The sequence below is a fragment of the Chiloscyllium plagiosum genome, chromosome 15, assembly GCF_004010195.1.
Source record: "Chiloscyllium plagiosum isolate BGI_BamShark_2017 chromosome 15, ASM401019v2, whole genome shotgun sequence".
NCBI classification, from domain to species: Eukaryota; Metazoa; Chordata; class Chondrichthyes; order Orectolobiformes; family Hemiscylliidae; genus Chiloscyllium; species Chiloscyllium plagiosum.
In genome coordinates, this window is record NC_057724.1 from 41,101,356 (window position 1) to 41,123,694 (window position 22,339).

The window sequence follows — 22,339 nt, forward strand, 5'->3', positions numbered from 1 at the left end:
CACATTTGCAAGATAGAAACCTGAAGGATGTACTACATAATGAGGTAGTCAGAACTAGATGACCACTGGTATGGCGCCTAAGGACTGCTTCAAGGATGCTTGCAAGAGAGACATGAATGCATTGATTGTCACATCTTAGCTGGTCAAAAGAGAGAAATAATGACACCACCCAGGGGCACACGTGCATTCCTTGGATGATCAATTATACTGCAGCTTGCTAAAAGGCACCACTGCTGAAAGCAAAAGGCCCCCAACATCATTGGGCAACTTCATGTGGGGCAGTTGTGGCGGATTCTGCATCTCAAGGACAGCATTCAGCTAAAATGCACCAAGTGGAGCTACCTCACCTAAATGGTTTCTTTGCTGCACATCCATCATCTCTTGCAGATAAAGGAATGCAAGCACACAATGGAGCAGCAAAGTCAGTCATTACTCAGTCAAGAGGAACTTTCAGTGCAGGAGGGAGGAATGAGAGGAAGAAAACTCATTGATACTAAAGTTAGTAGACTTCAAATAATCTTAAATAAGTTGGCACCATTTGCAAAGCCAACAGTAAGAACAGCATGAATAGATGATATGTGTTCTGTTAAGGTGAATAAAGACTTGTAATTTTACCAGGAACATTTCTTGCAGTTTTTTTTTAAACAAAGACAGCTTTTGCTTACTTATTAAAACATAAATAAGAAAATTCTGTCAGCATAATGCACCTTTGATGAAAATCGTGATTCAAATCTCAGTTCACCACAATAATAGAGATTAGAAAATCTTCACCACCACTTTACATGTTTTTACCTTCACTGTTGTTATCTTCAACCCCCCTCTGTAATTTCCTCCTTGATTGAGTCATGAGGTATATGATTTGGAAAGGAATGTGAAGATGATGGCATTTTATTTCTCCTGCTGCACCCCTCTTTCTAGATGTTTGAGGTTGTAGTTTTAGGAGGTATATCCAGAGAATCCTTGGGGACTTGCTGCAGTGCATCCTGAAAATATGATATGTTGCAACACAGCACATAGTGGTGGAGCGGTTAGATTTTATGTTCATGTAGATGCCAAAACTAATATACTGTTTTATTCTGGATGCTATCAAAGCAGTCAAGTCTTATTGCAGGTATTTCCATCCAGGAAAGTGGAAGATATTCCAGTGCACTCCTGATTTACACAATATAGATGTTAGGGAGATTTTGGGAAGACAGGAGATGAGCAACTTGTGCAGAATGTCCACCTTCTGACGTGCTCTGGTAACTACTATATTTATGTGCCTGGCTCAGTTCAGTTTCTGGTCAATGATGAGCCTAGCATGTTGATGGTGAGAGATTCAATGATGGCTTAAGCTGGAAGGAAGAAGCTATAAAAAAAAACTGAACTTCATTCAGGACAAAGCACTTCACTAAGCTGAATATCCAGTCTCTCCACTATTGAACATTATGGCTGCAATGTGTGATAGCTAGAAGATCCACACTTACTTAAACAGCTAGAAGATCCACACTTACTTAAACAGCATTATTCTGACCTATGGCCTCTACCACCTATATCAAAAGCAATACAACAACAACAGCAGCACCTCTACATTCCCCTTCGTTTCACCCCTTATTTGCACATATTTTACTTTCCCTTCACTATTATTAAAACTCGTCAAATTCTACAGTTAGCATCATCATGTTAATACTGTAGCCATTCAGTTGTGAAATCTTTCACCAATATCTTGCCAAAGATTCGTAAGGGTGCTGCACAAATTCATTATGTTTCACCTCAGCTGTTGCTAAAAAAAACTGCATTATATCTCAGATGGTACATAAATTGATCCACCAAATTGACTTATATCAACAAGTTCTAAATATATCAGCATAATTGAGGTCTACACAAGATATAGAATGAACTAAAGAAACTTTTCCTGCTAACTATTGAAGTAATTAAGAAATAACAATTGCCTATTAACCTTCAAGTCATCAGGGTTAGCTTTCATGCACTGTTAGAGATGGTCTCTGTCTTACACCTGCGTGTTGTGAATGTTAATTGCCACTTTTCAGGCCTAGACTGGAAATTGTTCTAGACATGCTATTTGTTGGAAATGCAAATTGAGCTGACAAGATATAGTTATCAGCAAAAAGCCACATTAATAACCGAATAGAAGGTCATTGATGAAGCATTTGAAATTTGTTAGGCCTAGGGCACTACAGGGGAAGAGCTCCTGCTCCTACAGCTGGGGCAGAAATGATCAACCATTAACTATCTTTCTTAGTGCCTGGTATGATTTCAAGTACTACAGTAGTCCCCCAGGCCCTATTTACTTCATTTTTAATATGGTACGACGATATCACGTTTGGTCATATAATGCATTGATATCCAGGGCTATCCACACACATCTCAGCTGTAGGATTCAATTTTTCCATTGATGTTTGCATCACAGTTGTAATGAGGGTTTAGTGGAACATGACTAGAACACGAAGGGCCTGTTTCCACTCTGTAGGTAATATAATCTAATCTAATCTAATCACTGGTGAACAAGATTCTGATGAATAAGTGCTCCTTAGTAAAGTTGTGTCTTTGAATGTCTTTGCTGTGAATTGGTAATAAGTCGATGAAGTTACCCCTTATAGCACTGATTTGTATTGCTTTTTATGAGCAGAACATTGACATTTTCCGCATTTTGGAGCTGAAATCGCTACAATATAATAAATGCATTGGAACAGTGTAGCTATGTGTGTTACATTGGATCTCAGGTTTTCAGTGTATTGAGTAAAATGTTGGGACTTGTTAATTCTTTTTTGCCATGGACTTAGTATTCATTGAAATAGCTGAAGATCAGAATCCATCCCAGTGAGAATCTAAGAAATAAAAACATGGGAGCAAGAGTCAGCCATTTGGCCCCTTGAACCATTTCCATCTTTTCCAGGAGGCAGCTAAGAAATATCCACTTGAGCACTTTGGGGCAGGTTTATTCTAGGATCACATTGGTAAATGACTAGATATAGGCCAGATCAGACATCGGTTCAATCACGTAACCATTCTACTATCCATAGAGTCATGAACTGGTCAGAATTTGATAAAAATTCAATTTTTAACAAAATGTCCTTCGTCGGTACATTATTACCTTTCTTATATTGATTGAGTACTTTAAGTTAATAGGCAAGCTGCCAACCTTGGCTCATTTGTAACACTCTAGCCTTCAGTCAGAACATCATGGGTTCAAACCTCTCTAGAGACTGAAGTTAATAACCTGAGATTGACACATAGTGGTACAATTGAAGGAGTGCTGTTGTCAGCATGTACTGCCTTTCAGATGACATGTTGAACCAAGGTCTTGCTTCTGCAGGTGGAGAAAATCCTGTGGCATTATTTGAAGAAGAGTAGGGAAATTCTTCATCTGTTTTGCTTAGTATTATATTATAAACAACATCAGCAAAGTAGATTATCTGCTTACAAATTTAATTAATGCTTGTATGACATAGCTGTGTGCAGATTAGTTGCAATGTTTCCCTATACCACAAAAGCAATGGCTGTAAACTGATTTGTGATGTTCCAAAGCTGTGAAACATGCTATTAATTATGCAATCTATATTATCCAAACTTTCTACTTTTCCAGCTTTGAAAGAAGGGTATTTCCTCAATAAACTGAAATTGGCTGAAAGAGGGACTGGACTGGCAGCTGAATGTCCCAGGATTTAGAAGTTTCAGGTGAGAGAGAGAAAGAGGTGAAAGGGTTGGGGAAGTTGCTGCACTGGTAAAGGAGTATCTCACAGTTGTACTCAGGGAGGATACATCAGAGGACTCGTGCAGCAAGGCAATATGGGTAGATCTCAGGAAGAGGAAAGATGAAATCACAATGTTGCAGGTATACTAAATGCTTTCCAACAGCCAGCAGGAGATAGAGGAAAGAATATGTTGACAGATTTTGGAAAGATATAAAACAGCAAGGTTGTTGTGGTGGGTGATTTTAACTTCCCCTATATTGACTGGGACTCACTACGTGCTAGGGGTTTGGATGGGACAGAATTTGTAAGGACCATTCAAGAAGGGTTCTTGACACAGTATGTAAACTGTCCAACCAGGGAAAGGGTTATACTGGACCTGGTTTTGAGAATTGAGCCTGGCCAGGTGAGTGAAGTTTTGGTGGGAGTATATTTTGGGAGTAGTGACCATAATACTGTGAATTTTAAGGTACTCATGGATAGGGTTAACAGCATCCTTGGGTGACGATGTTAAACTGGGGGAAGGCAAACTACAAAAATATTAGGCAGGAAATGGACAATTTTGATTGGAGGTGGCTGTTTGAGGGTAAATTTACATCGCACATCTGGGAATATTTCAAATGGCAGTTGAGAAGAGTTCAGGAGTGGCACCTTCCTGCCAGAAAGAAGAATAAGTACAGCAAGTTACATGAATCTTGGATGACCAGAGATGTTATGACCTTGGTCAAAAAGAATAAAGGAAGCATACGTAAGGTCAAGGAGGGTGGGAACTGATGAAGCCCTTTAAGTATATAAGGAAAGTAGGAAAAAACTTAAACAAGGAATTAGAAGGGCTAAAAAGGGTCATGAAAAGCCATTAGCAAACAGGATGAAGGAGAATACCAAGGCTTTGTATACATATATAAAAAGCAAGAGGGAAGCCAAGGAAAGGGTTGGCCCACTCAAGAACAAAACAAGGAGCCTCTGTGTGGAGCCAGAAAAGGTAGGTGAGCTCCTAAACAAATACCTTGTGTCCGTATTCACCAAAGAGAAGCAATTGGTGGTGGATGATCTTAGAGAAGGGAGTGTCGAGTTTCTAAGACAAGTTGCTATTAAAAAAGAAGAGGTGTTGTCCATCTTAAAAAAAAATTATGGTTGAGAAGTCCCCAGATCCTGATGGGGATGTATCCCAAAATATTACGGGAGGCAAAAGAACAAATTGCTGGAGTTTTGACAGACATCGTTGTATGCTCTTTGGCCACAGGTGAGGTCCAGAGGACTGCAGAATAGCCAATGTTGTCCCACTGTCTAAGAAGGGTAGCAGGAATAATCCTGGAAGTTACTGACCTATGAGTCTTACATCGGTGATAGGGAAATTATTGGAAAAGATCTATACCCATTTAGGGACAAGATCTATACCCATTTAGAATCAAATAGGCTTATTAGCCATAGACAGCATGGTTCTGTGTGGGGGAGGGGGTGCCTCACTAACTTGATTGAGTTTTTTGAGGTGACAAAGATGATTAATGTGGGAAAAGTAGTTGATGTTACCTATATGGACTTCAGTAAAGCCTTTAAAAAGATCCCTCATGAAAGACTGGTACAAAAGTTGAAGTCACATGGTATCAGGGGTGAGCTGGCAAGATGGATACGGAACCAACTTAGTCATAGGATACAGAGGATAGAGGTGGAAGGCTGCTTTTCAGAATGCAGGGTTGTGACTAGTCGTGTTCCATAGGGATCAGTGCTGGGACCTCTGCAGTTTATGACCTGCGTTAATGATTTGGAGGACAACGTAGCTGGGCTAATTAGTAAGTTTGCAAACGATACAAAGATTGGAGAAGTTACCGATAGTGAGGAGGATTGTCAGATGATACAGCAGGGTATAGATCATTTGGAAGCATGGGTAGAAAAATGACAGAGTTTAATCCAGACAAATGTGAGGTGATGCATTTTGGAAGGTCAAGTACAGGTGGAAATTATACAGTGAATGGCAGAACCCTTAGGAGTATTAATATGCAGAGTGATCTTGGTATGCAGGTCCACAGATCACTGAAGGTGGTAGTGCAGTAAAAATAGGCCTATGGCATGCTTGCCTTCATTAGAAGGGGCATTGAGTATAAGGAATAACAAGTTATGCTGCAGCTGTATAGAACTTTAGTTAGGCCACACTTGGAATATTGCATACAGTTCTGGTCACCACACTACCGGAAGAATGTGGAGGCTTTGGAGAGGGTATGAAAAAGGTTTACCAAGATGTTGCTTGGTATGGGGGATTTTAGCTATGAAGAAAGGTTGTATAGACCGGATTTGTTTTCACTGGAACGCAGGAGATTGAGGGGTGACATGATAAACATTTATAAGATTGTGAATGGCATGGATAGAGTGGAAAGTACTGGCTTTTTCCCAGGATGGAGGGGTCAATTACTAGGGAACACAGATTCAAGGTATTGGGGGAAGGAGTTTAAAAGAGATGCGTGAGGCAAGTTTCTCACACAAAGGGTGAAGAGAACATGTTGCTAGATAAACTGGTGGAAGCAAATACAATAGCAGCATTCAAGAAGCACCTGGACGAATACGTGAATAAACAAGGAATAGAGAGATAGGTTTAGTATGGAAGAGCAAAATGTGGTGGTGCAGGCTTGGAAGGCTGAAGGGCCTGTTGTTGTGCTGCATTGTTCTTTATTTGAAACATATGCTTCCTGCTTTCTATAATTGAGTAGCTCTTAACCTGATTAATTTAGAAGAAAGTAGTTGGGGATTATATTTGCCTATACTATATAAGATTGGCTATGTAGGACTATAAAGATCATGGCATTTGATTAATCAGTTCTGCTCCGTTCACTGACATTATGACCCAGGCCTGAAATGGTGTGGCGAACACTGCACATCTCAGGTTCCACTTGGGAGATCTGCACCAGTTGGCTTGCTGGCACAAAAGCTGATGTTAGTTAATTGGATGGAAAGAACATAAGAACATAAAAAATAAGAACATAAAAAATAAGAACAGGAGTAGGCCATCTGGCCGTTCGAGCCCACTCTGTCTTTCAATATGTTTATGGCTGGTCTTTTCATGGCCTCAGCTCCATTTACCCACCCTTTCTCCCTAACACCTAATTCCTTTACTGTTCAAAACTGTATCTATATGAGCTTTGAAAACATTTACTGAGGAAGCCTCAACTATTTCACTGGGCAAGGAAATCCATAGATTCACAACCCTTTGGGTGAAGACGTTCCTTCTCAATCAGTCTTAAATCTGCTCCCCCTAATTTTGAGGCTATGCCCTCTTGTCCTAGTTTCACCCACCAATGGAAACATCCTCTCTACCTCTATCTTATCTATTCCCTTCATAATTTTATATGTTTCTATAAGATCCCCTTTGTTCTTCTCAATTCTAATGAATATAATCCCAGTCTACTCAGTCTCTCCTCATAAACCAAACCCTCAACACCGCAATCAATCTGGTGAACCTCCTCTGCACCCCCTCTAGTGCCAGTACATCCTTCCTCAAGTAAGGAGACCAGAACTGCTCACAGTACTCCAAGTATTGTCTCATCAGCACCTTACATAGCTGCAATATAACCTCCCTGGTTTTAAACTCAATCCCTTTATCAATGAAGGACAAAATTCCATTTGCCTTTTTAATGACCTGTTGCACCTGCAGACCAACCTTCTGTGATTCATGCACAAGGGCACCCAGGTCCCTCTGCACAGCAGTGTGCTGTAATTTTTTACCATGCAAATAACTGTCCTTTTTACTGTTGATCCTATCAAAATGGATGTCTTCACATTTATTAATATTGTACCCCACCTGCCAGATCTTTGTTCACTCATTTAAAGTACCTATGTCCCACTGCAAAGTTTCACAGTCCTCTGCACACTTAGTCCTACCTTTCATCTCAATGTCATCTGCAAACTTTGACACACTGCACAAGGTCCCCAAATCCAAATCGTCTATGTAAATTGTGAATAATTGCAGTCCCAACACTGATCCCTGAGGCACACATCACTGATCGCCAACCAGAAAAACACTCGTTTATTCCCATGTTTTGCTTCCTGTTAGTTAACCAATCCTCTATCCATGCTAATCCATTACCTGTAACATCACGCATCTTTAGCTTATGCAGCAGCCTTTTGTGTGGCACTTTGTCGAATGCCTTTCGGAAATCTAGATACACCATCTACTGGGTCCACCATGCTCGTAATGGTTTCATAGAATTCCAATAGATTAGTTAAGCATGACCTGCCCTCAATGAACCAATGCTGCTTCTGTCCAACAGGACATGATTCATTTTTGGAGGTGCTTGTTGAACTAGGAATTTCGAGGAGAAATAAGGCCTTTTTATTTCATAATGCCATTGATATCTTGATAACAGGACAGGATTATTCAGCAATAGTAGCAGATCAAGATATTTTTATGGAACCAGTAGGAACAGAATTTTTTCAGTTGATGAATTCTTCAGTAAGCTGCTACTGAAGAGTTTTAACGGGAGGTTGGCTTGGAGTTCTCCATTTCTTCATCATTCCTAGTACCAGCAGTGTCATCTCCTTCAATTTACACTATGGCTTCAAAAAAGTGTTACCCTGTGCAACAAACCAATATCACATATGACTTGCCTTCTCAGAAAATTCAAAGGATTCAATGAGATGTACCCAAACAGAAGAGAACTCCAACAGCCTACCCAATAAGGACTTATGAATTCAAATGTAGTGTTGTTAAGCCTCTGAGCACATTTTAACAGAACAAAATAGTACACAGACCTTTACAGTAATACAATAAAGTAAAATTTGACATTATGTTAATTAATTCAATGTTCCAACAGATGACCAAGGCATGTTCAAAGTGATAAGTTTTAAAATGTGAGTATTAAAGGAGGAAACAGTTGTAGAGAGGTTTGAGAAGTGAATTCAACAGCTCAGGGCCTTGGTTACTGAAGACGTACTGATTAAAATTGGAGATTCTCAAGAGCCCAGAATTAGATGAGCTCAGATATCCTGAAAATGTAGAGGTTGCAGTTAACATAGGTCAAGGGTGATGAGTGAAATAGTGTATCAAACAAATGAAGACATGGACAGCAGAGTTCTGGATATCCTCAAATTTATAGAAAGCATAATATTGGAGACTTTATTGACAGACAGAGTTGGAACAGTCAAGTCTAAAATAGAGTTGCTCATCTAGAAGCAGCCACCCATTCACTTGTCTTGCAGTTACAAAGAGGGATGGAGTGGTTGGAGCAACAGAAAGTGGAGGGTCAGAGACTGAAATGTAGCAGAGGACCACTGCAATAAAAAAAAATCATGTTTTCCTTCCAAATCCGCATGCAAACGATTCTTATGTCACTCCCGTGATTCTTTCACCTTTGCTCTAAACATCATTTATATGTGATCACTTGTACATGTAAATTTCTGATTTTAGATCTAAATTTTCTTTTTGCTGATTTGTTCTGTGGCCCTGTGCCAAGCTGTTAATTCATAAAAGATCTTTTATTGTATTTCACAGCCTTCATGTCTCCAACACTGACTTTATATGCAGTACTCACTCTCAATTATGCAAATTATCACACATGAGGCAACATCAACCCAAATGGCAAAAATGCTAAACATTCCTTCATTGAAGCAACATCGCTTGTGAAAGCATGAAAGGAGCAATATAACCTTAGGATCAAGATGGGCTTCATCACACTTGTAACCGAATCTCATCACACATCTCACCATGGCCCATGCCATTCAGGCCCTTATAATACCTCATCTTTAAAAAGCAATGCAAATGCTGCATAATTGGGTTATTCTAAAGTAGGATATGAGAAAATAATTGAAATACCCAAATATCCCGGGCCAGCTGTGCACATCCTTTTAGTTGTCTAGTGATAAAAACATTAGTGAGGGAGATTTCTAACAAAAAATATTATTAACACAAGGTCATAGAGCATGGTAACAGACCCTTTGGTCCAACTAATCCATGCTGACCATGTTCCCAAACTAAACTAGTCCCATTTGTCTGCTTTTGGTCCATATGCCTCGAACCTTTCCTATTCATGTACGTATCCAAATATCTTTGAAATGTTGTAAGTGTACCTGCATCCACTACTTCCTATGGCAGTTCATTCCACACACAAACCACTCTGTGTAAAAAGGTCACCCCTCATGTCCTCTTTAAAAACTCCATCCTTCTTACCTTACAAATATGTCCCCTAGTTTAGAACTGCCACCCCAGAGAAAAGATCCTGGTCATTCACCTCCTCTATGCCCCTCATAATTTTATAAATCTCTATAATGTTATCCCTCAACCTCCGCCGCTCCACTGAAAAAAGTCCCAGCCTATTTTTCTCTCAAATCCTCCATCCATAGCAACATCCTGGTAGTCAATTTTGAAGTGGCACTGTTCATATCACTTTGGAAGATGGAACAATCACTCAACAGCTATTGATAATTCACATACTGCATAATCAAATTTTATTTTTATAAAATGGGCAATTAGGATTTGCATTGGGTGAGTCAATAGTAATCATAGAATGACAATTGGTTAATTATTTGACAGAAACAAATAATTGGTTAATTATTTGACAGAGATCTGGGAAAGAATGGATGTTGAGTCTAATTATGTGTTCTTCAGAAGACCCAATGCACTGTACTCTTGTACAATTCTCCAAAATGAGTGTATGCAAGGTAGTCTGGTATTGATATCTTTGGTATCCATAATAATCAGTTATGTAAACCATCTGCACAGAAGCAGCATATAATGAATGTTTCCACTGGGATTAAGAATGCTTTGAGCTCAAAACAAGAGGTAATAGAATCAGTTTGCCTTTGGGAAATTTGGCAAAAAATGTTTGGAACAGTGCTGAGAATATTCAGATCTCAGGATTCTCTACTTTCTCAAATCAGTGTGCATTTCACTTGCATCATCAGTAATCTTGTGTTGTCACAGTATCTGCACAAGTGACTGCCTCTCAAAGAGTACACCACAGGTCATTGTTGGCACATACATGAAGCAAGTCCATCAGGTCAGTCACTAAAGTATCCTGTACAGCTTTTCAAATATACTTGCCGTTGTAGTATTCATTTGTCCAGATGAGTAACTAGTACATTAGATCAGATTCAGCAGAAAACAAGGCATGAATTATTTCATTGTTCACTGCAAACAGTAAACAACTAAAACAAACAGCAGTTCTACCAATATATGCACTTAACTGCTGCATTAAAAGGAAAAAACAAACAATAATCTCTATATGTAGTTACTACTCTGTTTAAACTGAAGGGTTTAGCTGTTGTGTTCTACCGTCTTACATCTGTTCATCTTGCAGTTCCTTCACAACCACACTCTCACTAGTGCTTACTTGAAATGGCCAAAAAGGGCATCATTGTTTTCTTAAATCAGAGAGTGGCAGTTTAGTGGGTGTTGGTGAGCTGTCTTCTTGAATTACTACTGTCCGACTGGTGTAGATAAATCACCTAATGCTCTTCAGGAGAGTACCAGGATTTGCTGTGCTGATTCTTCTCTACCTTGTCATTCCTCCAATACATTGATTCCAGCTCTATGTATGAGCATGAGCTTAGACTGAGTCAGTACAACAGAGCTGAAGGGTTATCTATACATAAGCCAACATGCAAAATCTGAGGTCAAGACAAACAGGAATTTGCATCTGCAACATGCATTTCTGTATGTCAGTCTTGAGACAGCAGCACAATTCATGTACTCTTACTTCCATTCTCCTTATTTACAGTTGCACCTGCTAGTATTCTGTAAGCCTTCAGGCTAAAGTGAAACTAGGGAAACCAATGAAAGTTAATAAGACATGTGGGACTCATTATTATCAAAACAAAGTTAGTCAAGCAATTTATATTTCTAAGTACAGTGAGAAAGCTATTTACATGTCAATGGCCAGGGATTTACAATATGCAGAAGCTTTCAAGCACTGCAGTCCCTCAGCAGATTCATCCTTAAGGTATAAATGAGCATGAAACTCAGATAAACTATTCAAGCTGCAGTTACTCTCAAGTTTCCAGGAGATTCTGTAATTATATATACAGATAACATATACTGACTGATTTTAGAAGATTATCAGTACATCAATGGAAGTGTAATAGCAGCAAGGCTACTATGGAACACTGCTCAGGATCTCCCAAGTCCAAATCTCAACCTTACGGAAGAGTTATAGAACTGTTGGGTAGAATTCTGTGGAGGCCTTTCATCAGGGTAGAAAACCTCAGGGGATGGAGTCCAGCCTGCCGAGAGCTGAAGAGTTCTATACTCAGCTGTAGATGTTGCCTGTAACACACCACTCAAGGCCTCAGATTGTGGAGACTCCCAGGTGCTGATAGGAAAAGGAATGCAAGATAGACATTGTGGGGAAGGAGGGTCAACAGTAAGAGAAGATTGGTAGCTCTCATTGCTTTTTCCATGCTGCATCCATCAATTGGGCATGGAGTTTCATACTCTCTGCATGTCCAGTGCCCCAATAGCTGCTGGGTTAATGTCAGGGATTGGGTTAAGGCACTTGAATGCGCATTAACTAATTAATTGGCAGTGATGTGGTATGGCCATCCACCAGCCTTCCTATGATATGTTTAATTGTAGTGAAGATAGGAAGGCAACGTGATCCACATACATGAACTACTATTCATCCTTCAATCAAGTCACCCCTCGGTCTTCCAAATTTCCTTTGAAATAAGACTAGTTTGTTCAACTCACTCATTCCAAGTATCAGTCTTAAAAAAAAATCCTCTGTACCACCTCCAACATATTTATATTTCCTTAAATAAGGTGACCAAAACTGTAAACAGCATTTGAAATGTGTTCTCAGCAATGCCCTGTGTAACTGAAGCATAACATACTTTCACGTTTAATTCATCTCATAATAAAAGATAGCATCCCATTAGACTTACGATAATGATTATACTCCATTTCACAATGAATGATGGTTTATTACAGCATTTATCTTCACTGCAGAACATGAGGAAAATATCTGGTGTGTTCTGAAAATCATAGTATGACAACCTCACTAAATATGCCTGCCTTTCAGGAGAGTGTAATTCTCAGGGAATAATAACAATCTTGAGTGGTCCAAAACTAATCTAACACAACAGGGTCAACAGTGTCATGTCCTCCACTTTTCGGGCCAGCCACACAGTATTTGTCCAATGTTACATTTTCCAAAACCTCTTCTCATCTCAATCTTGTCTCAGCCAGTAAAAGGTGCTTTTTCATACAACCCTGGAGGTTACATATTCACTTTTTTCCCTACAGCAAGGCCACCTGCTGTTGCTTACTACTTCACTTTCGCAACACAAGGTGAAAATCCCATTATTCAAGCAAACTGCTCACACAAATGGCAGCCCAGCACTTACACTGGAATACTGAAAAGATGCTCCACTCTGATTCATTCAATAGCCCAGTACTCAGCAATAGAAGATTATAACCACAGGTACAACAAATCTATTGGGCAAATTGAAAACCTCTCCAAAATGTAGTCAGATTAGTAGTTACCAAAATCTTCACATCCTTTAAAGTGACAATCTTCTAATAAAGGATCATCTCAAATTAGTTTGGAACAATCCACCAGATGTGAAACCATTCAGGAGGAATTCATTTTTATAATTATCAACCCAATCACACAAATTAGATATCATCTGTATGCCATTAATGGCAGAATACATCTTTCAACTGCATTGCGTTTTCAAACAGCTCTGTGATTAAAATCAAAGACCTGAGTCTTTGAATATAGAACCAGAAAACCATAGATATAATACAGTACAGAAGTGGGCCATGGGACCTATTTTGTCCATGTCAACCCCAAGACCCAGATGCTCTTTCTAATCCTATCATCCTACACACGGTCCATGGCTCTGCAGATTACTGTACTTAAGATCCAGGTACTTTTTAAAAATGAGTTTAGGGTCTCTACCAACTCAGGCAGTGAATTCCAGACACTCACCACCCTCTATGTCAAAAAGCGTTTCCTCGCATCCCTTCTAATCCTTCTGCCACTTAGCTTGAATCTCTGACCCCTGGTTTTTCAATCTCTGCCAAGGGAACAAGTTCCTCCTGTCTACTTTCTCGAGTCATAGAGTCATAGAAATATACAGAATGGAAACAGACCCTTCGGTCCAACCTATCCATGCCGACCAGATATCCCAACCCAATCTAGTCCCACCTGCTAGCACCTAGCCTATATCCCTCCAAACCCTTCCTATTCATACACCCATCCAAATGCCTCTTAAATGTTGCAATTGTACCAGCCTCCACCACTTCCTTTGGCAGCTCATTCCATACACGTACCACCCTCTGCGTGAAAAAGTTGCCCCTTAGGTCTCTTTTATATCTTTCCCCTCTCACCCTAAACCTATACCCTCTCGTTCTGGACTCCCCTTTCTCAATCATGTCTCCTCATAGTCTTTTCTGTTCCAAGGAACATAACTCCAACTTCTCCAATCTTTCCTCATAGCTACAATTCTCCAGCCCTGGCAACACTCTAGTAAATCTTCCCTGCACTCTCTCTAGAACAATTACCTCCTTCCTGTAATGTGGTGACCAAAACTGCACACAATACTCCAGTTGTGGCCTCACTAGTGTCTTATAGCCTTGCCAGTTTCATTATCATATCCCTATTTTTGCATTCATTACCTTTGCCAATGAAGGAAATCATTCCATATGCTTTCTTTATAACTTTATCTTCCTGCACTATTATCCTTAGGGGCCTCTGCACTATTATCTTTAGGGGCCTGCACATCAAGATCTCTCACTTCATCTACCCTCTCAGTACATTCCCATTTATTGTGTATTCCCTTTTATTGTTTGACTTTCCTAAATAGATTACCTCACACTTATCAGAGTTGAACTCCATCTACCACTTCCCTGCCCACTCCACCAACCCATTTATATCATTGTTGAACATCCAGCCATTTTTAACGTATACAGCCAATCTTTGGGTTGCCTGCAAATTTCCTAATTGTGCACCCCCATATTCAAGTCCAAATCATTCATGCATAGAAGGAACAGCAGGGATCCCAACCCTGAGCCCGGCGGAGCACGACTTTAGACAGCTTTCCATTCATAAGGGCAGTCATTGACCATTACCCTTTGCTTGCTGTTACTGAGCCAATCTTTGACAGATTACCATGTATCCCACAGGCTTTTACTTTTTTGACCAGTTTGCCTTGTGGGACCTTGTCAAGTGCCAGACTAAAATCCATATACTGTTGATAATATCCAATGAACTACCTTCATTGATCCTCCTTGTCACTTCCTCAAAGAATTCAATCAAATTTGTAAGGCATGACCTTCACTTAGCGAAGCCATGCTGACTAACCAAGACTCTTCTACGCTTTTCTAAGTGACAGATTTTCTGATGTCTCAGGATTGATTCTAATAATTACACATATGTCCTAACCATTCTCCTGGTGGAAGTATAGAGCATTTTTCATGTAAATGGGATGGGGCAGCTACGCATGAGTTCAGGGAGAAAGTTTCAGAGAAGGCACTAACGCCTCAAGTATCAGTCACCAATGAAGGAAAATTCCATGGGGAGAAGGGATGGAGTCAGGGATGTGGCCCATGGAAGAGCAGAGACTAAGGAGCAATGGGTGGACAGTAAGGTTTGGGTGTAGAAGCAGGAAAGAAGGAAGCTGTGAAGTAATCTGGAAAAAGAGGACTGTTAAAGACAGGACAGGTAAGTGGGGGGGTTTCAGGTAGAATCGGGTATAGGTGGCAGATATTGGTTAGCGCTGCTGCCTCACAGCACCAAAGACTCGGGTTCAATTCCCGCCTTGGGCAACTGTCTGTGTAGAGTTTGCACATTCTCCCATGTCTGTGTGGGTTTCCTCTGGGTGCTCCGGTTTCCTCCCACAGTCCAAAGATGTGCAGGTTAGGTGAATCGGCCGTGCTAAATTGCCCGTAGTGTTAGGTGAAGGGGTAAATGTAGGGGGATGGGTCTGGGTGGGTTGCTCTTCGGAGGGTCGGTGTGGACTTGTTGGGCTGAAGGGCCTGTTTCCACGCTGTAAGTAATCTAATCTAATCTAAATTGGATTTAAGTAATTTTGATGTGAACATAGGAGGTATGGTTAGTAAGTTTGTAGATGACCCCAAAATTGGAGGTGTAGTGGACAGCCAAGAAGGTTACCTCAGAGTACAACGGGACCTTGATCAGATGGGCCAGTGGGCTGAGGAGTGGCAAGTGGGTGTAAGTTTACATAAATGTGAAGTGCTGCGTTTTGGAAAGGCAAATCAGGACAGGACTTATACACTTAATACTAAGGTCCTGGGGAGTATTGCTGAACAAAGAGACCTTCCAGTGCAGGTTCATGGTTCCTTGAAAGTAAAATTACAGTTTGACAGAATAGTGATGGTGGCATTTGGTATACTTTTCTTTATTGATGAATGCATTGATTTTGAGAGTTGGGAGGTCATGTTGCAATTGTAAAGGACATTGGTTAAGCCAATTTTGGAATTTTTTTGTGAGCAGTTCTGGTCTCCCTCCTATCAGAGGAATGTTGTAAACTTGAAAGAGTTCAGAAAAGATTTACAAAGACGTTGGAGAGTTTGAACTATGGTAGAGGCTGAATAGAATGGGGCTATTTTCTCTACAGCGTTGGAGGCTAAGGGGTGACCTTCTAGAAGTTTGTAAAATCATGAGGGGCATATATAGGGTAAATAGAAAAGGACTTTTCCCCAGGGTAGCAGAGTCCAAAACTAGAGGGCACAGGTTTAAGACGAGACAGGAAAGAGGAAACAGGAAAGAGCATCGGAGTCTGAGGGGTGACCTCATAGAGGTTTACAAGATCATGAGGGGCATGGATAGGATAAGTAGACAAAGTATTTACCCTGGGACTGGGGAGTCCACAACTACAGGACATAGGTTTAGGGTGAAAGGTGAAAGATATAAAAGAGCCCTAAGGGGCAACTTTTTCACGCAGAGGGTGGTACGTGTATGGAATGAGCTGCCTGAGGAAGTGGTGGAGGCTGGTACAATTGCAGTATTTAAGAGGCATTTGGATGGGTATATAAATAGGAAGGTTTGGAGGAATATGGGCTGGATGCTGGCAGGTGGGACTAGATTGGGTTGAGATATCTAGTCAGCATGGATGGGTTGGACCGAAGGGTCTGTTTCCATGCTGTACACCTCTATGACTCTATGACCTAAGGGGTGACTTTTTCATGCAGAGGTGCATGTATGGAATGATCTACCAGAGGAAGCGGTGGAAACTGGTACAATACAAGATTTATAAAGCATCTGGATGGGTATATGAATAGGAAGGGTTTAGAGGGATATGGGTCAAGGGCTGGCAAATGGGACTAGAGTAATTTATGATATCTGGTCGGTGTGGACGAGTTGGACGAAGGGGTCTGTTTCAATGCTGTACACCTCTATGACTCTAAGTCGGACAATTCCTGGGATGTTCTACATTGGCAGGAACAACCTGCATGGGTGATTGAGGAAGGAATTGGTATGAGCAGCAATACAGAGTTGTGTTAGGCACTGAAAAGATTGGGTTCCATCTTTTTAATGGTGAAAAAAATTCTGGGTTATCCATAATGATGTTGAACAAATTGTCATATGTTTATGGAGTCAAAGGTGGTGGAGTACAGGCTGAAATATTTGTCACTAATATGTATCCTAGCCAAACATCCATAAAAAGCATTGCCAGTTGTAACACATTAAAAATAAAACCAGTGAATCCAGAATGGAGTCATTGATGTCATAGAAAACTCTATTCAACATGGTTTTGAGGCATAAGCTAAAGGGGTTTGTGGAGGGCATCAATGAAGAGTTGGGCATCTAGCAGCATGCAAAGAAAGGTTTAATGTCTGTACCACTGGTTGGGGGAATGGTCAAGATGATCTTTGAGCAAGAGGTAATGATGGCAATTTTAAAGTTCAAGGAAAGTGTGCATATTACTACTGAAAACGTATCAGGTGTAGGCTTGAGTGCTTCTGAGATTATTTCTTCATCTCTCCTTCTTGGTGTAGTACACACCTTTTTACTAGACAGAGAAGTTGGTTATTGCCTGAAGCACATTTGGAATTCAAGCCCAAATTACTTGCTCCCAAACTATTTTCGTAACGACAGATGGAGTAGTCCTGTACATCCTCATTAAGATAAATGGAAAACTGTTAACTTGTCTTCTGTCACAACTATGCGTTACTTTAAGAACCACCAATTGGACAACTGAGGAATGTGAGCAACTACTGAACTTGAGAAACTTGTGCGAATTTGTGATGTGTCTGTCTCGCTTTCATACCAAGATCCCAACAAGCAGACTGTTTGAGTCAATGGGCCCAATTTTAACTCTGTATAAGAGAGTGTGTTTTGAATGAGTTAAGCACTGTGTCTCAGATCCCTTTGAGGGAATCATAAATCCTTCAAAATGAATTTACGTTCTCCTCATTTCATCACTGAGAGAAAGTTGAGATAAAATCAAACTTCATTCCAAATGTTTGAATGAGTCTGCAATAGAACTTGTACCAGGAAAGTTAGAGATTGAATATTTATCTCCATTGAGAAATAAAATATTCGTCAACACACTGGCAAACATAAAAACTTTTAGTGTCTTTTTCTCTTTCTAGAGATATTGACTGTTTCCCTGTATGTATTCCTTTCTGTGTCTGGTGAGCTATTCTCTGGTGCACAGTAGATAATTTCTGTTAGAATACTACAGTGAACAAAATGCATGGTATCAAGTGCATGTCATCACTATAAAATATATCAAACTCTATTCAAAAGACACACATACACACACACAAACATACACACACATTTTGGCTTTAACTCGCAGTTTCCATGTGGTTAATTGCAGCTTAATGATGAAGCTTGTTGCTTGTGTTGAGAATGCATGCTCGCTCCTCCCCATGTGATACCAGGTTTCTACCTACCTCCTTTTCTACATATTTTCTTGTTGGGTTTTCTTGTGCATTCCTTCGATATTCTTTTTACTGTAAAATGAATAAAATACTGCAAAATAACATGAGGCTCCATCAGACAAAATAGGAGCATGCAATCACAACCATTTCACTTCCCCTACATACACACATACACAGGCAGACAAACAGACACGCATACTTTCACACACACAGACAGACACACGCACACACAGACTCTCACACAAAACCTGTTTGCAGAAATATTCAGTTGTCCCAGGGCACAGCTGGTCCATGCTGTTCAAGCTGTCAATGCAGTACCACTCCAATATGAGAAGAATATTTAAACTGGTCAACATGAACTCTCTCCCCTGTCATTTCCCTATCTCTTAAAGAGAGGGGTCATGTAGTAACATTTTAGGCTTCAGCTAGAACAAGCCTCATTTAAAAAAAAGCCCCATTTTTCAAATGCTTCAAGTGAAGAATAAACTATGAATGTCCATTCAGGAATTCTGAAAAAGAGTCTTATTTGAAATGTGAGCCCATTTTGCCTGTTGGTCAGATACATATTGATGGCTCTGTGCCAACCTTTCCTTTTTTATTCCAGAATAATTGTTTACAGGTTTCATTTCTGGTTCCTTGGGGTGGGTGAGTTTTCAAAACAAAACTTAAAGTTGTTGTACCTGAACAGGTGCATTTGTGATGGCTTGCTCAAATCTGAAAAAAGACATTTACAACTTTACAACTGATATCAAATACAGAAAATCATCATTAATGCGTCCAAAATTTTGCAATATGAAAAGGCACTACTTCTTCCAGCCTTTGCAATATTCATAAATGCTGTGTTTCACTAGTTTGTCAATCACTAGCAATGCATAGGATCAGTCTGTGTGGAATCCCAACAATGGTACCATCACAGTGTCATTTGCTGTTTATTGTTCTCAGTCAGGAAATTTCCAGGAATTCTACTCCTTAAGCGAGTCAACATTACTCAGATTATATCAACAATCCCTATAATCTATTCCGGTAATTCAAAGTGTTAATATTCTGCATGTCAAACAAAATACATTTGGGTAACTATATTTCCCATAGGTTTCATCCATATCCTTCCATGCTCTATAATAGTTAATACATCTTCTGACTCAGTAAACATTTTTTTTAACCATTTGGTCAAATACTCTAATATCTGCTGTATGGCTTAGTGTCACATTTTGATTAATAATACACTGTAAAACAACTTGGGATATTTTATTACAATAAATGCACTCTATAATTATATATATTGTTTTTTGAAGACAGAAAGTTGGATTTTCGCCCAATTAATTCATCTTTTTCTGCATCATGAGCTACTCAGGCATCAGCACAAATTGCATGGTAATGATAAAATATCTTCTTTTTTCCCTTCTTCTAAAGTTGCTGATGACTTGCTGAGATATAGTTCCATAGTTGCTCGTCATTATTCAAAACTTATCCATCAGGCTATTCTCTGTGTATGAACCGAAAGGAGTCCACCGGATCCACTTTGTCACTAATCGTATTCCCACTCACTGCTGACAACTAAGATTCCCTTTCTTGACTCCATGTTCGTTAGCATTATGAAAAGGTTCTCAATTATCTGATTCTGCTCATCTCTCCTTAACATCTGCTTATTATATTTGTCCTTAAAGAAACAACACATGACCTCCTCCAACCTTGCGAACAGTTGTCCCATCTCCAACCTGCCATTCCTTCCCAAAGTCCTTGAATATGTTCTTTCCTCTGAAATTTATGCTAACCTTTCTTGAGACTCCATAGTCTAATCTATCTAATCTCCTTGTCAAAGCATCAACTCTGCTCTAATCAATTCCTCAAATGACAGACTATGTGATTGTGACAAAGGCAAATTATCCCTCCATGAAGTCCTTCACTTGTCTGCAGAGTTAGCCACAGTTGACACGCCATCCTCCTCCAAAGCTGTTCGAACATCCTCAGCTTGGCAGCACTGCATTCATCTGGCTCATTTCTATCTACTTAATCATAGTCAGAACATCGCCATCATTGGTTTCTTTTCACAATCCCACAAATGTAACCCTCGTGTCCACCATGGAATATATCCTTGGCCCCCTCCAATTTCTCATCCAGACATTGCCCCTTAGCTACAGAGTATCAATTTCCATGCGTATTCTAACAATATCTATATCCACCTTACCATCATATCGCTTGACACCTCCACTATTTCCACTATCTCCAAGCTGTTTGTTTTCTTGCAGTGATTAATTCTGATATCGGTACTGGAGGAGACAAAACTTCCTCCAATTAAATTCTGAGGAGGCCAAGGTTTCCACTTTCTAGCCTCTGGTTCAACTCTTCTCCCTGCAACAATCTGAGGCTGAACTGGACTGCACATATCTGTCATATCTGACCCCAAGGTGAGCAATCAAACACTTAGCTGTCTCATCATTAACGATCTATTTCTACCTCCAAGGCACTGTCCCACTCATTTCCTGAGGCAAATCGTCTTCTGCTGCTGCGATTCTCCTGCATTTGGTTATTTTCAGACTTGACACTTATAACACATTCATGATTAATGTCCTACACAATTTACCTTTCGTAAACTTGAGATCATCCAAAATTGTGCAGCCTGTGTTCAAACTCGCAGGAAGTTCCATTGACCCCCAAGCCTGTGTTAACAGAGCTACAATGGCTCCTAGTTAAGCAACGTTTCCATTTTGAACTCCTCTTACTTTTTGTTGAACCCATTCTCAACTGTCCCCTTCCAATCACTAATTATCTCAGCCCTAAAATCTTGTTGAGTTTGATGTTGAGTATCCTCCATTTTTATTATTCCAACTTGGCTGCCAATTCTCTAAGTTCCGGAATTTCCACCCTAAACCTCTCCACATTAGTTTTCTCCTTTTAAGGCATTCCTTGAAACCCATCCCATTTGGCCAAGCTTTTGATCATCTACCAGTATCTATTTCCTCGTGGCTCTATGTTTTGAATCACTTTAACATGTTCTATAATTTTAAAGATGCTTTATAAGTTAAGGCATGGACTTTGTGAGGAAGTTCATGCACATTTCCCATATTTATCTAAATCCCATCTTCTTATAGAATTCCCTGCTAAAATCTATGTTAGTTGCTTCTAGATATTTAGTAATTTTATTTTTAAACATTTAAATTTTTCTGTACAACAGATAAATTACAATTACTTGAATTACCATGTTCTTTCTTGCAAATGTATATTACATTGTACTCTTTACGTTCTCTGACACCCTCAATTGCTCCAGCTTCCCTTCATGATTCTTTGGTCGCATCACATCCTGTTCTCCTTTAGCTCTACCAACTCCTACATCCTACATTACATTTGTAATCTACTCCAAATTAAAATTAAAAATCACACAACACCAGGTTATAGTCCAACAGGTTTATTTGGAAGCACAAGCTTTCTAAGCGCTGCTCCTTCATCAGGTGGTTGTGGAGTATAATATCGTAAGACACTGAATTTATAGCAAAAGTTTACAGCATGATGCAACTGAAATTATTTATTGAAGAAGACCTGGATTGTTTGTTAAGTCTCTCATCTTTTAGAATGACCACGTTGGTTTCAGTTCTTTCTTATGTCAATCCCAGAGCTTTTTTTTAAAAGTTACATTCTCAAGTGAACTTTAACAATAGGTGGTTGTCAGCTCAGAAAATGCATTGAAGGTGTGAGAGGCCCTGTGTGAGGCTGTCTGTGCCCCAATGTTCACACTGATTCTATTTCTAAAAAAGAGACTTACAGAATCGTACATGGCTTTATGCAGTTTGTGAGCAAAATAAAATATAACTCTGCA

General features: G+C 39.8%; 1 protein-coding gene across 4 annotated transcripts in view; it reads right to left on the minus strand.

Moving 5' to 3' along the window:
• The window catches only part of nlgn3a (neuroligin 3a), a 292,218-nt gene that overhangs the window by 194,115 nt on the left and 75,764 nt on the right, over positions 1 to 22,339 (minus strand). For 2 of the 4 annotated variants that reach the window (XM_043704766.1, XM_043704764.1), the window contains exon 3: positions 18,541 to 18,600. The exons of the other annotated variants lie outside the window; for them this stretch is intronic. In XM_043704766.1, the coding sequence (XP_043560701.1) occupies positions 18,541 to 18,600 (60 nt within the window). The remainder of the gene's footprint in view (positions 1 to 18,540; positions 18,601 to 22,339) is intronic. 4 annotated transcript variants of the gene reach the window in all.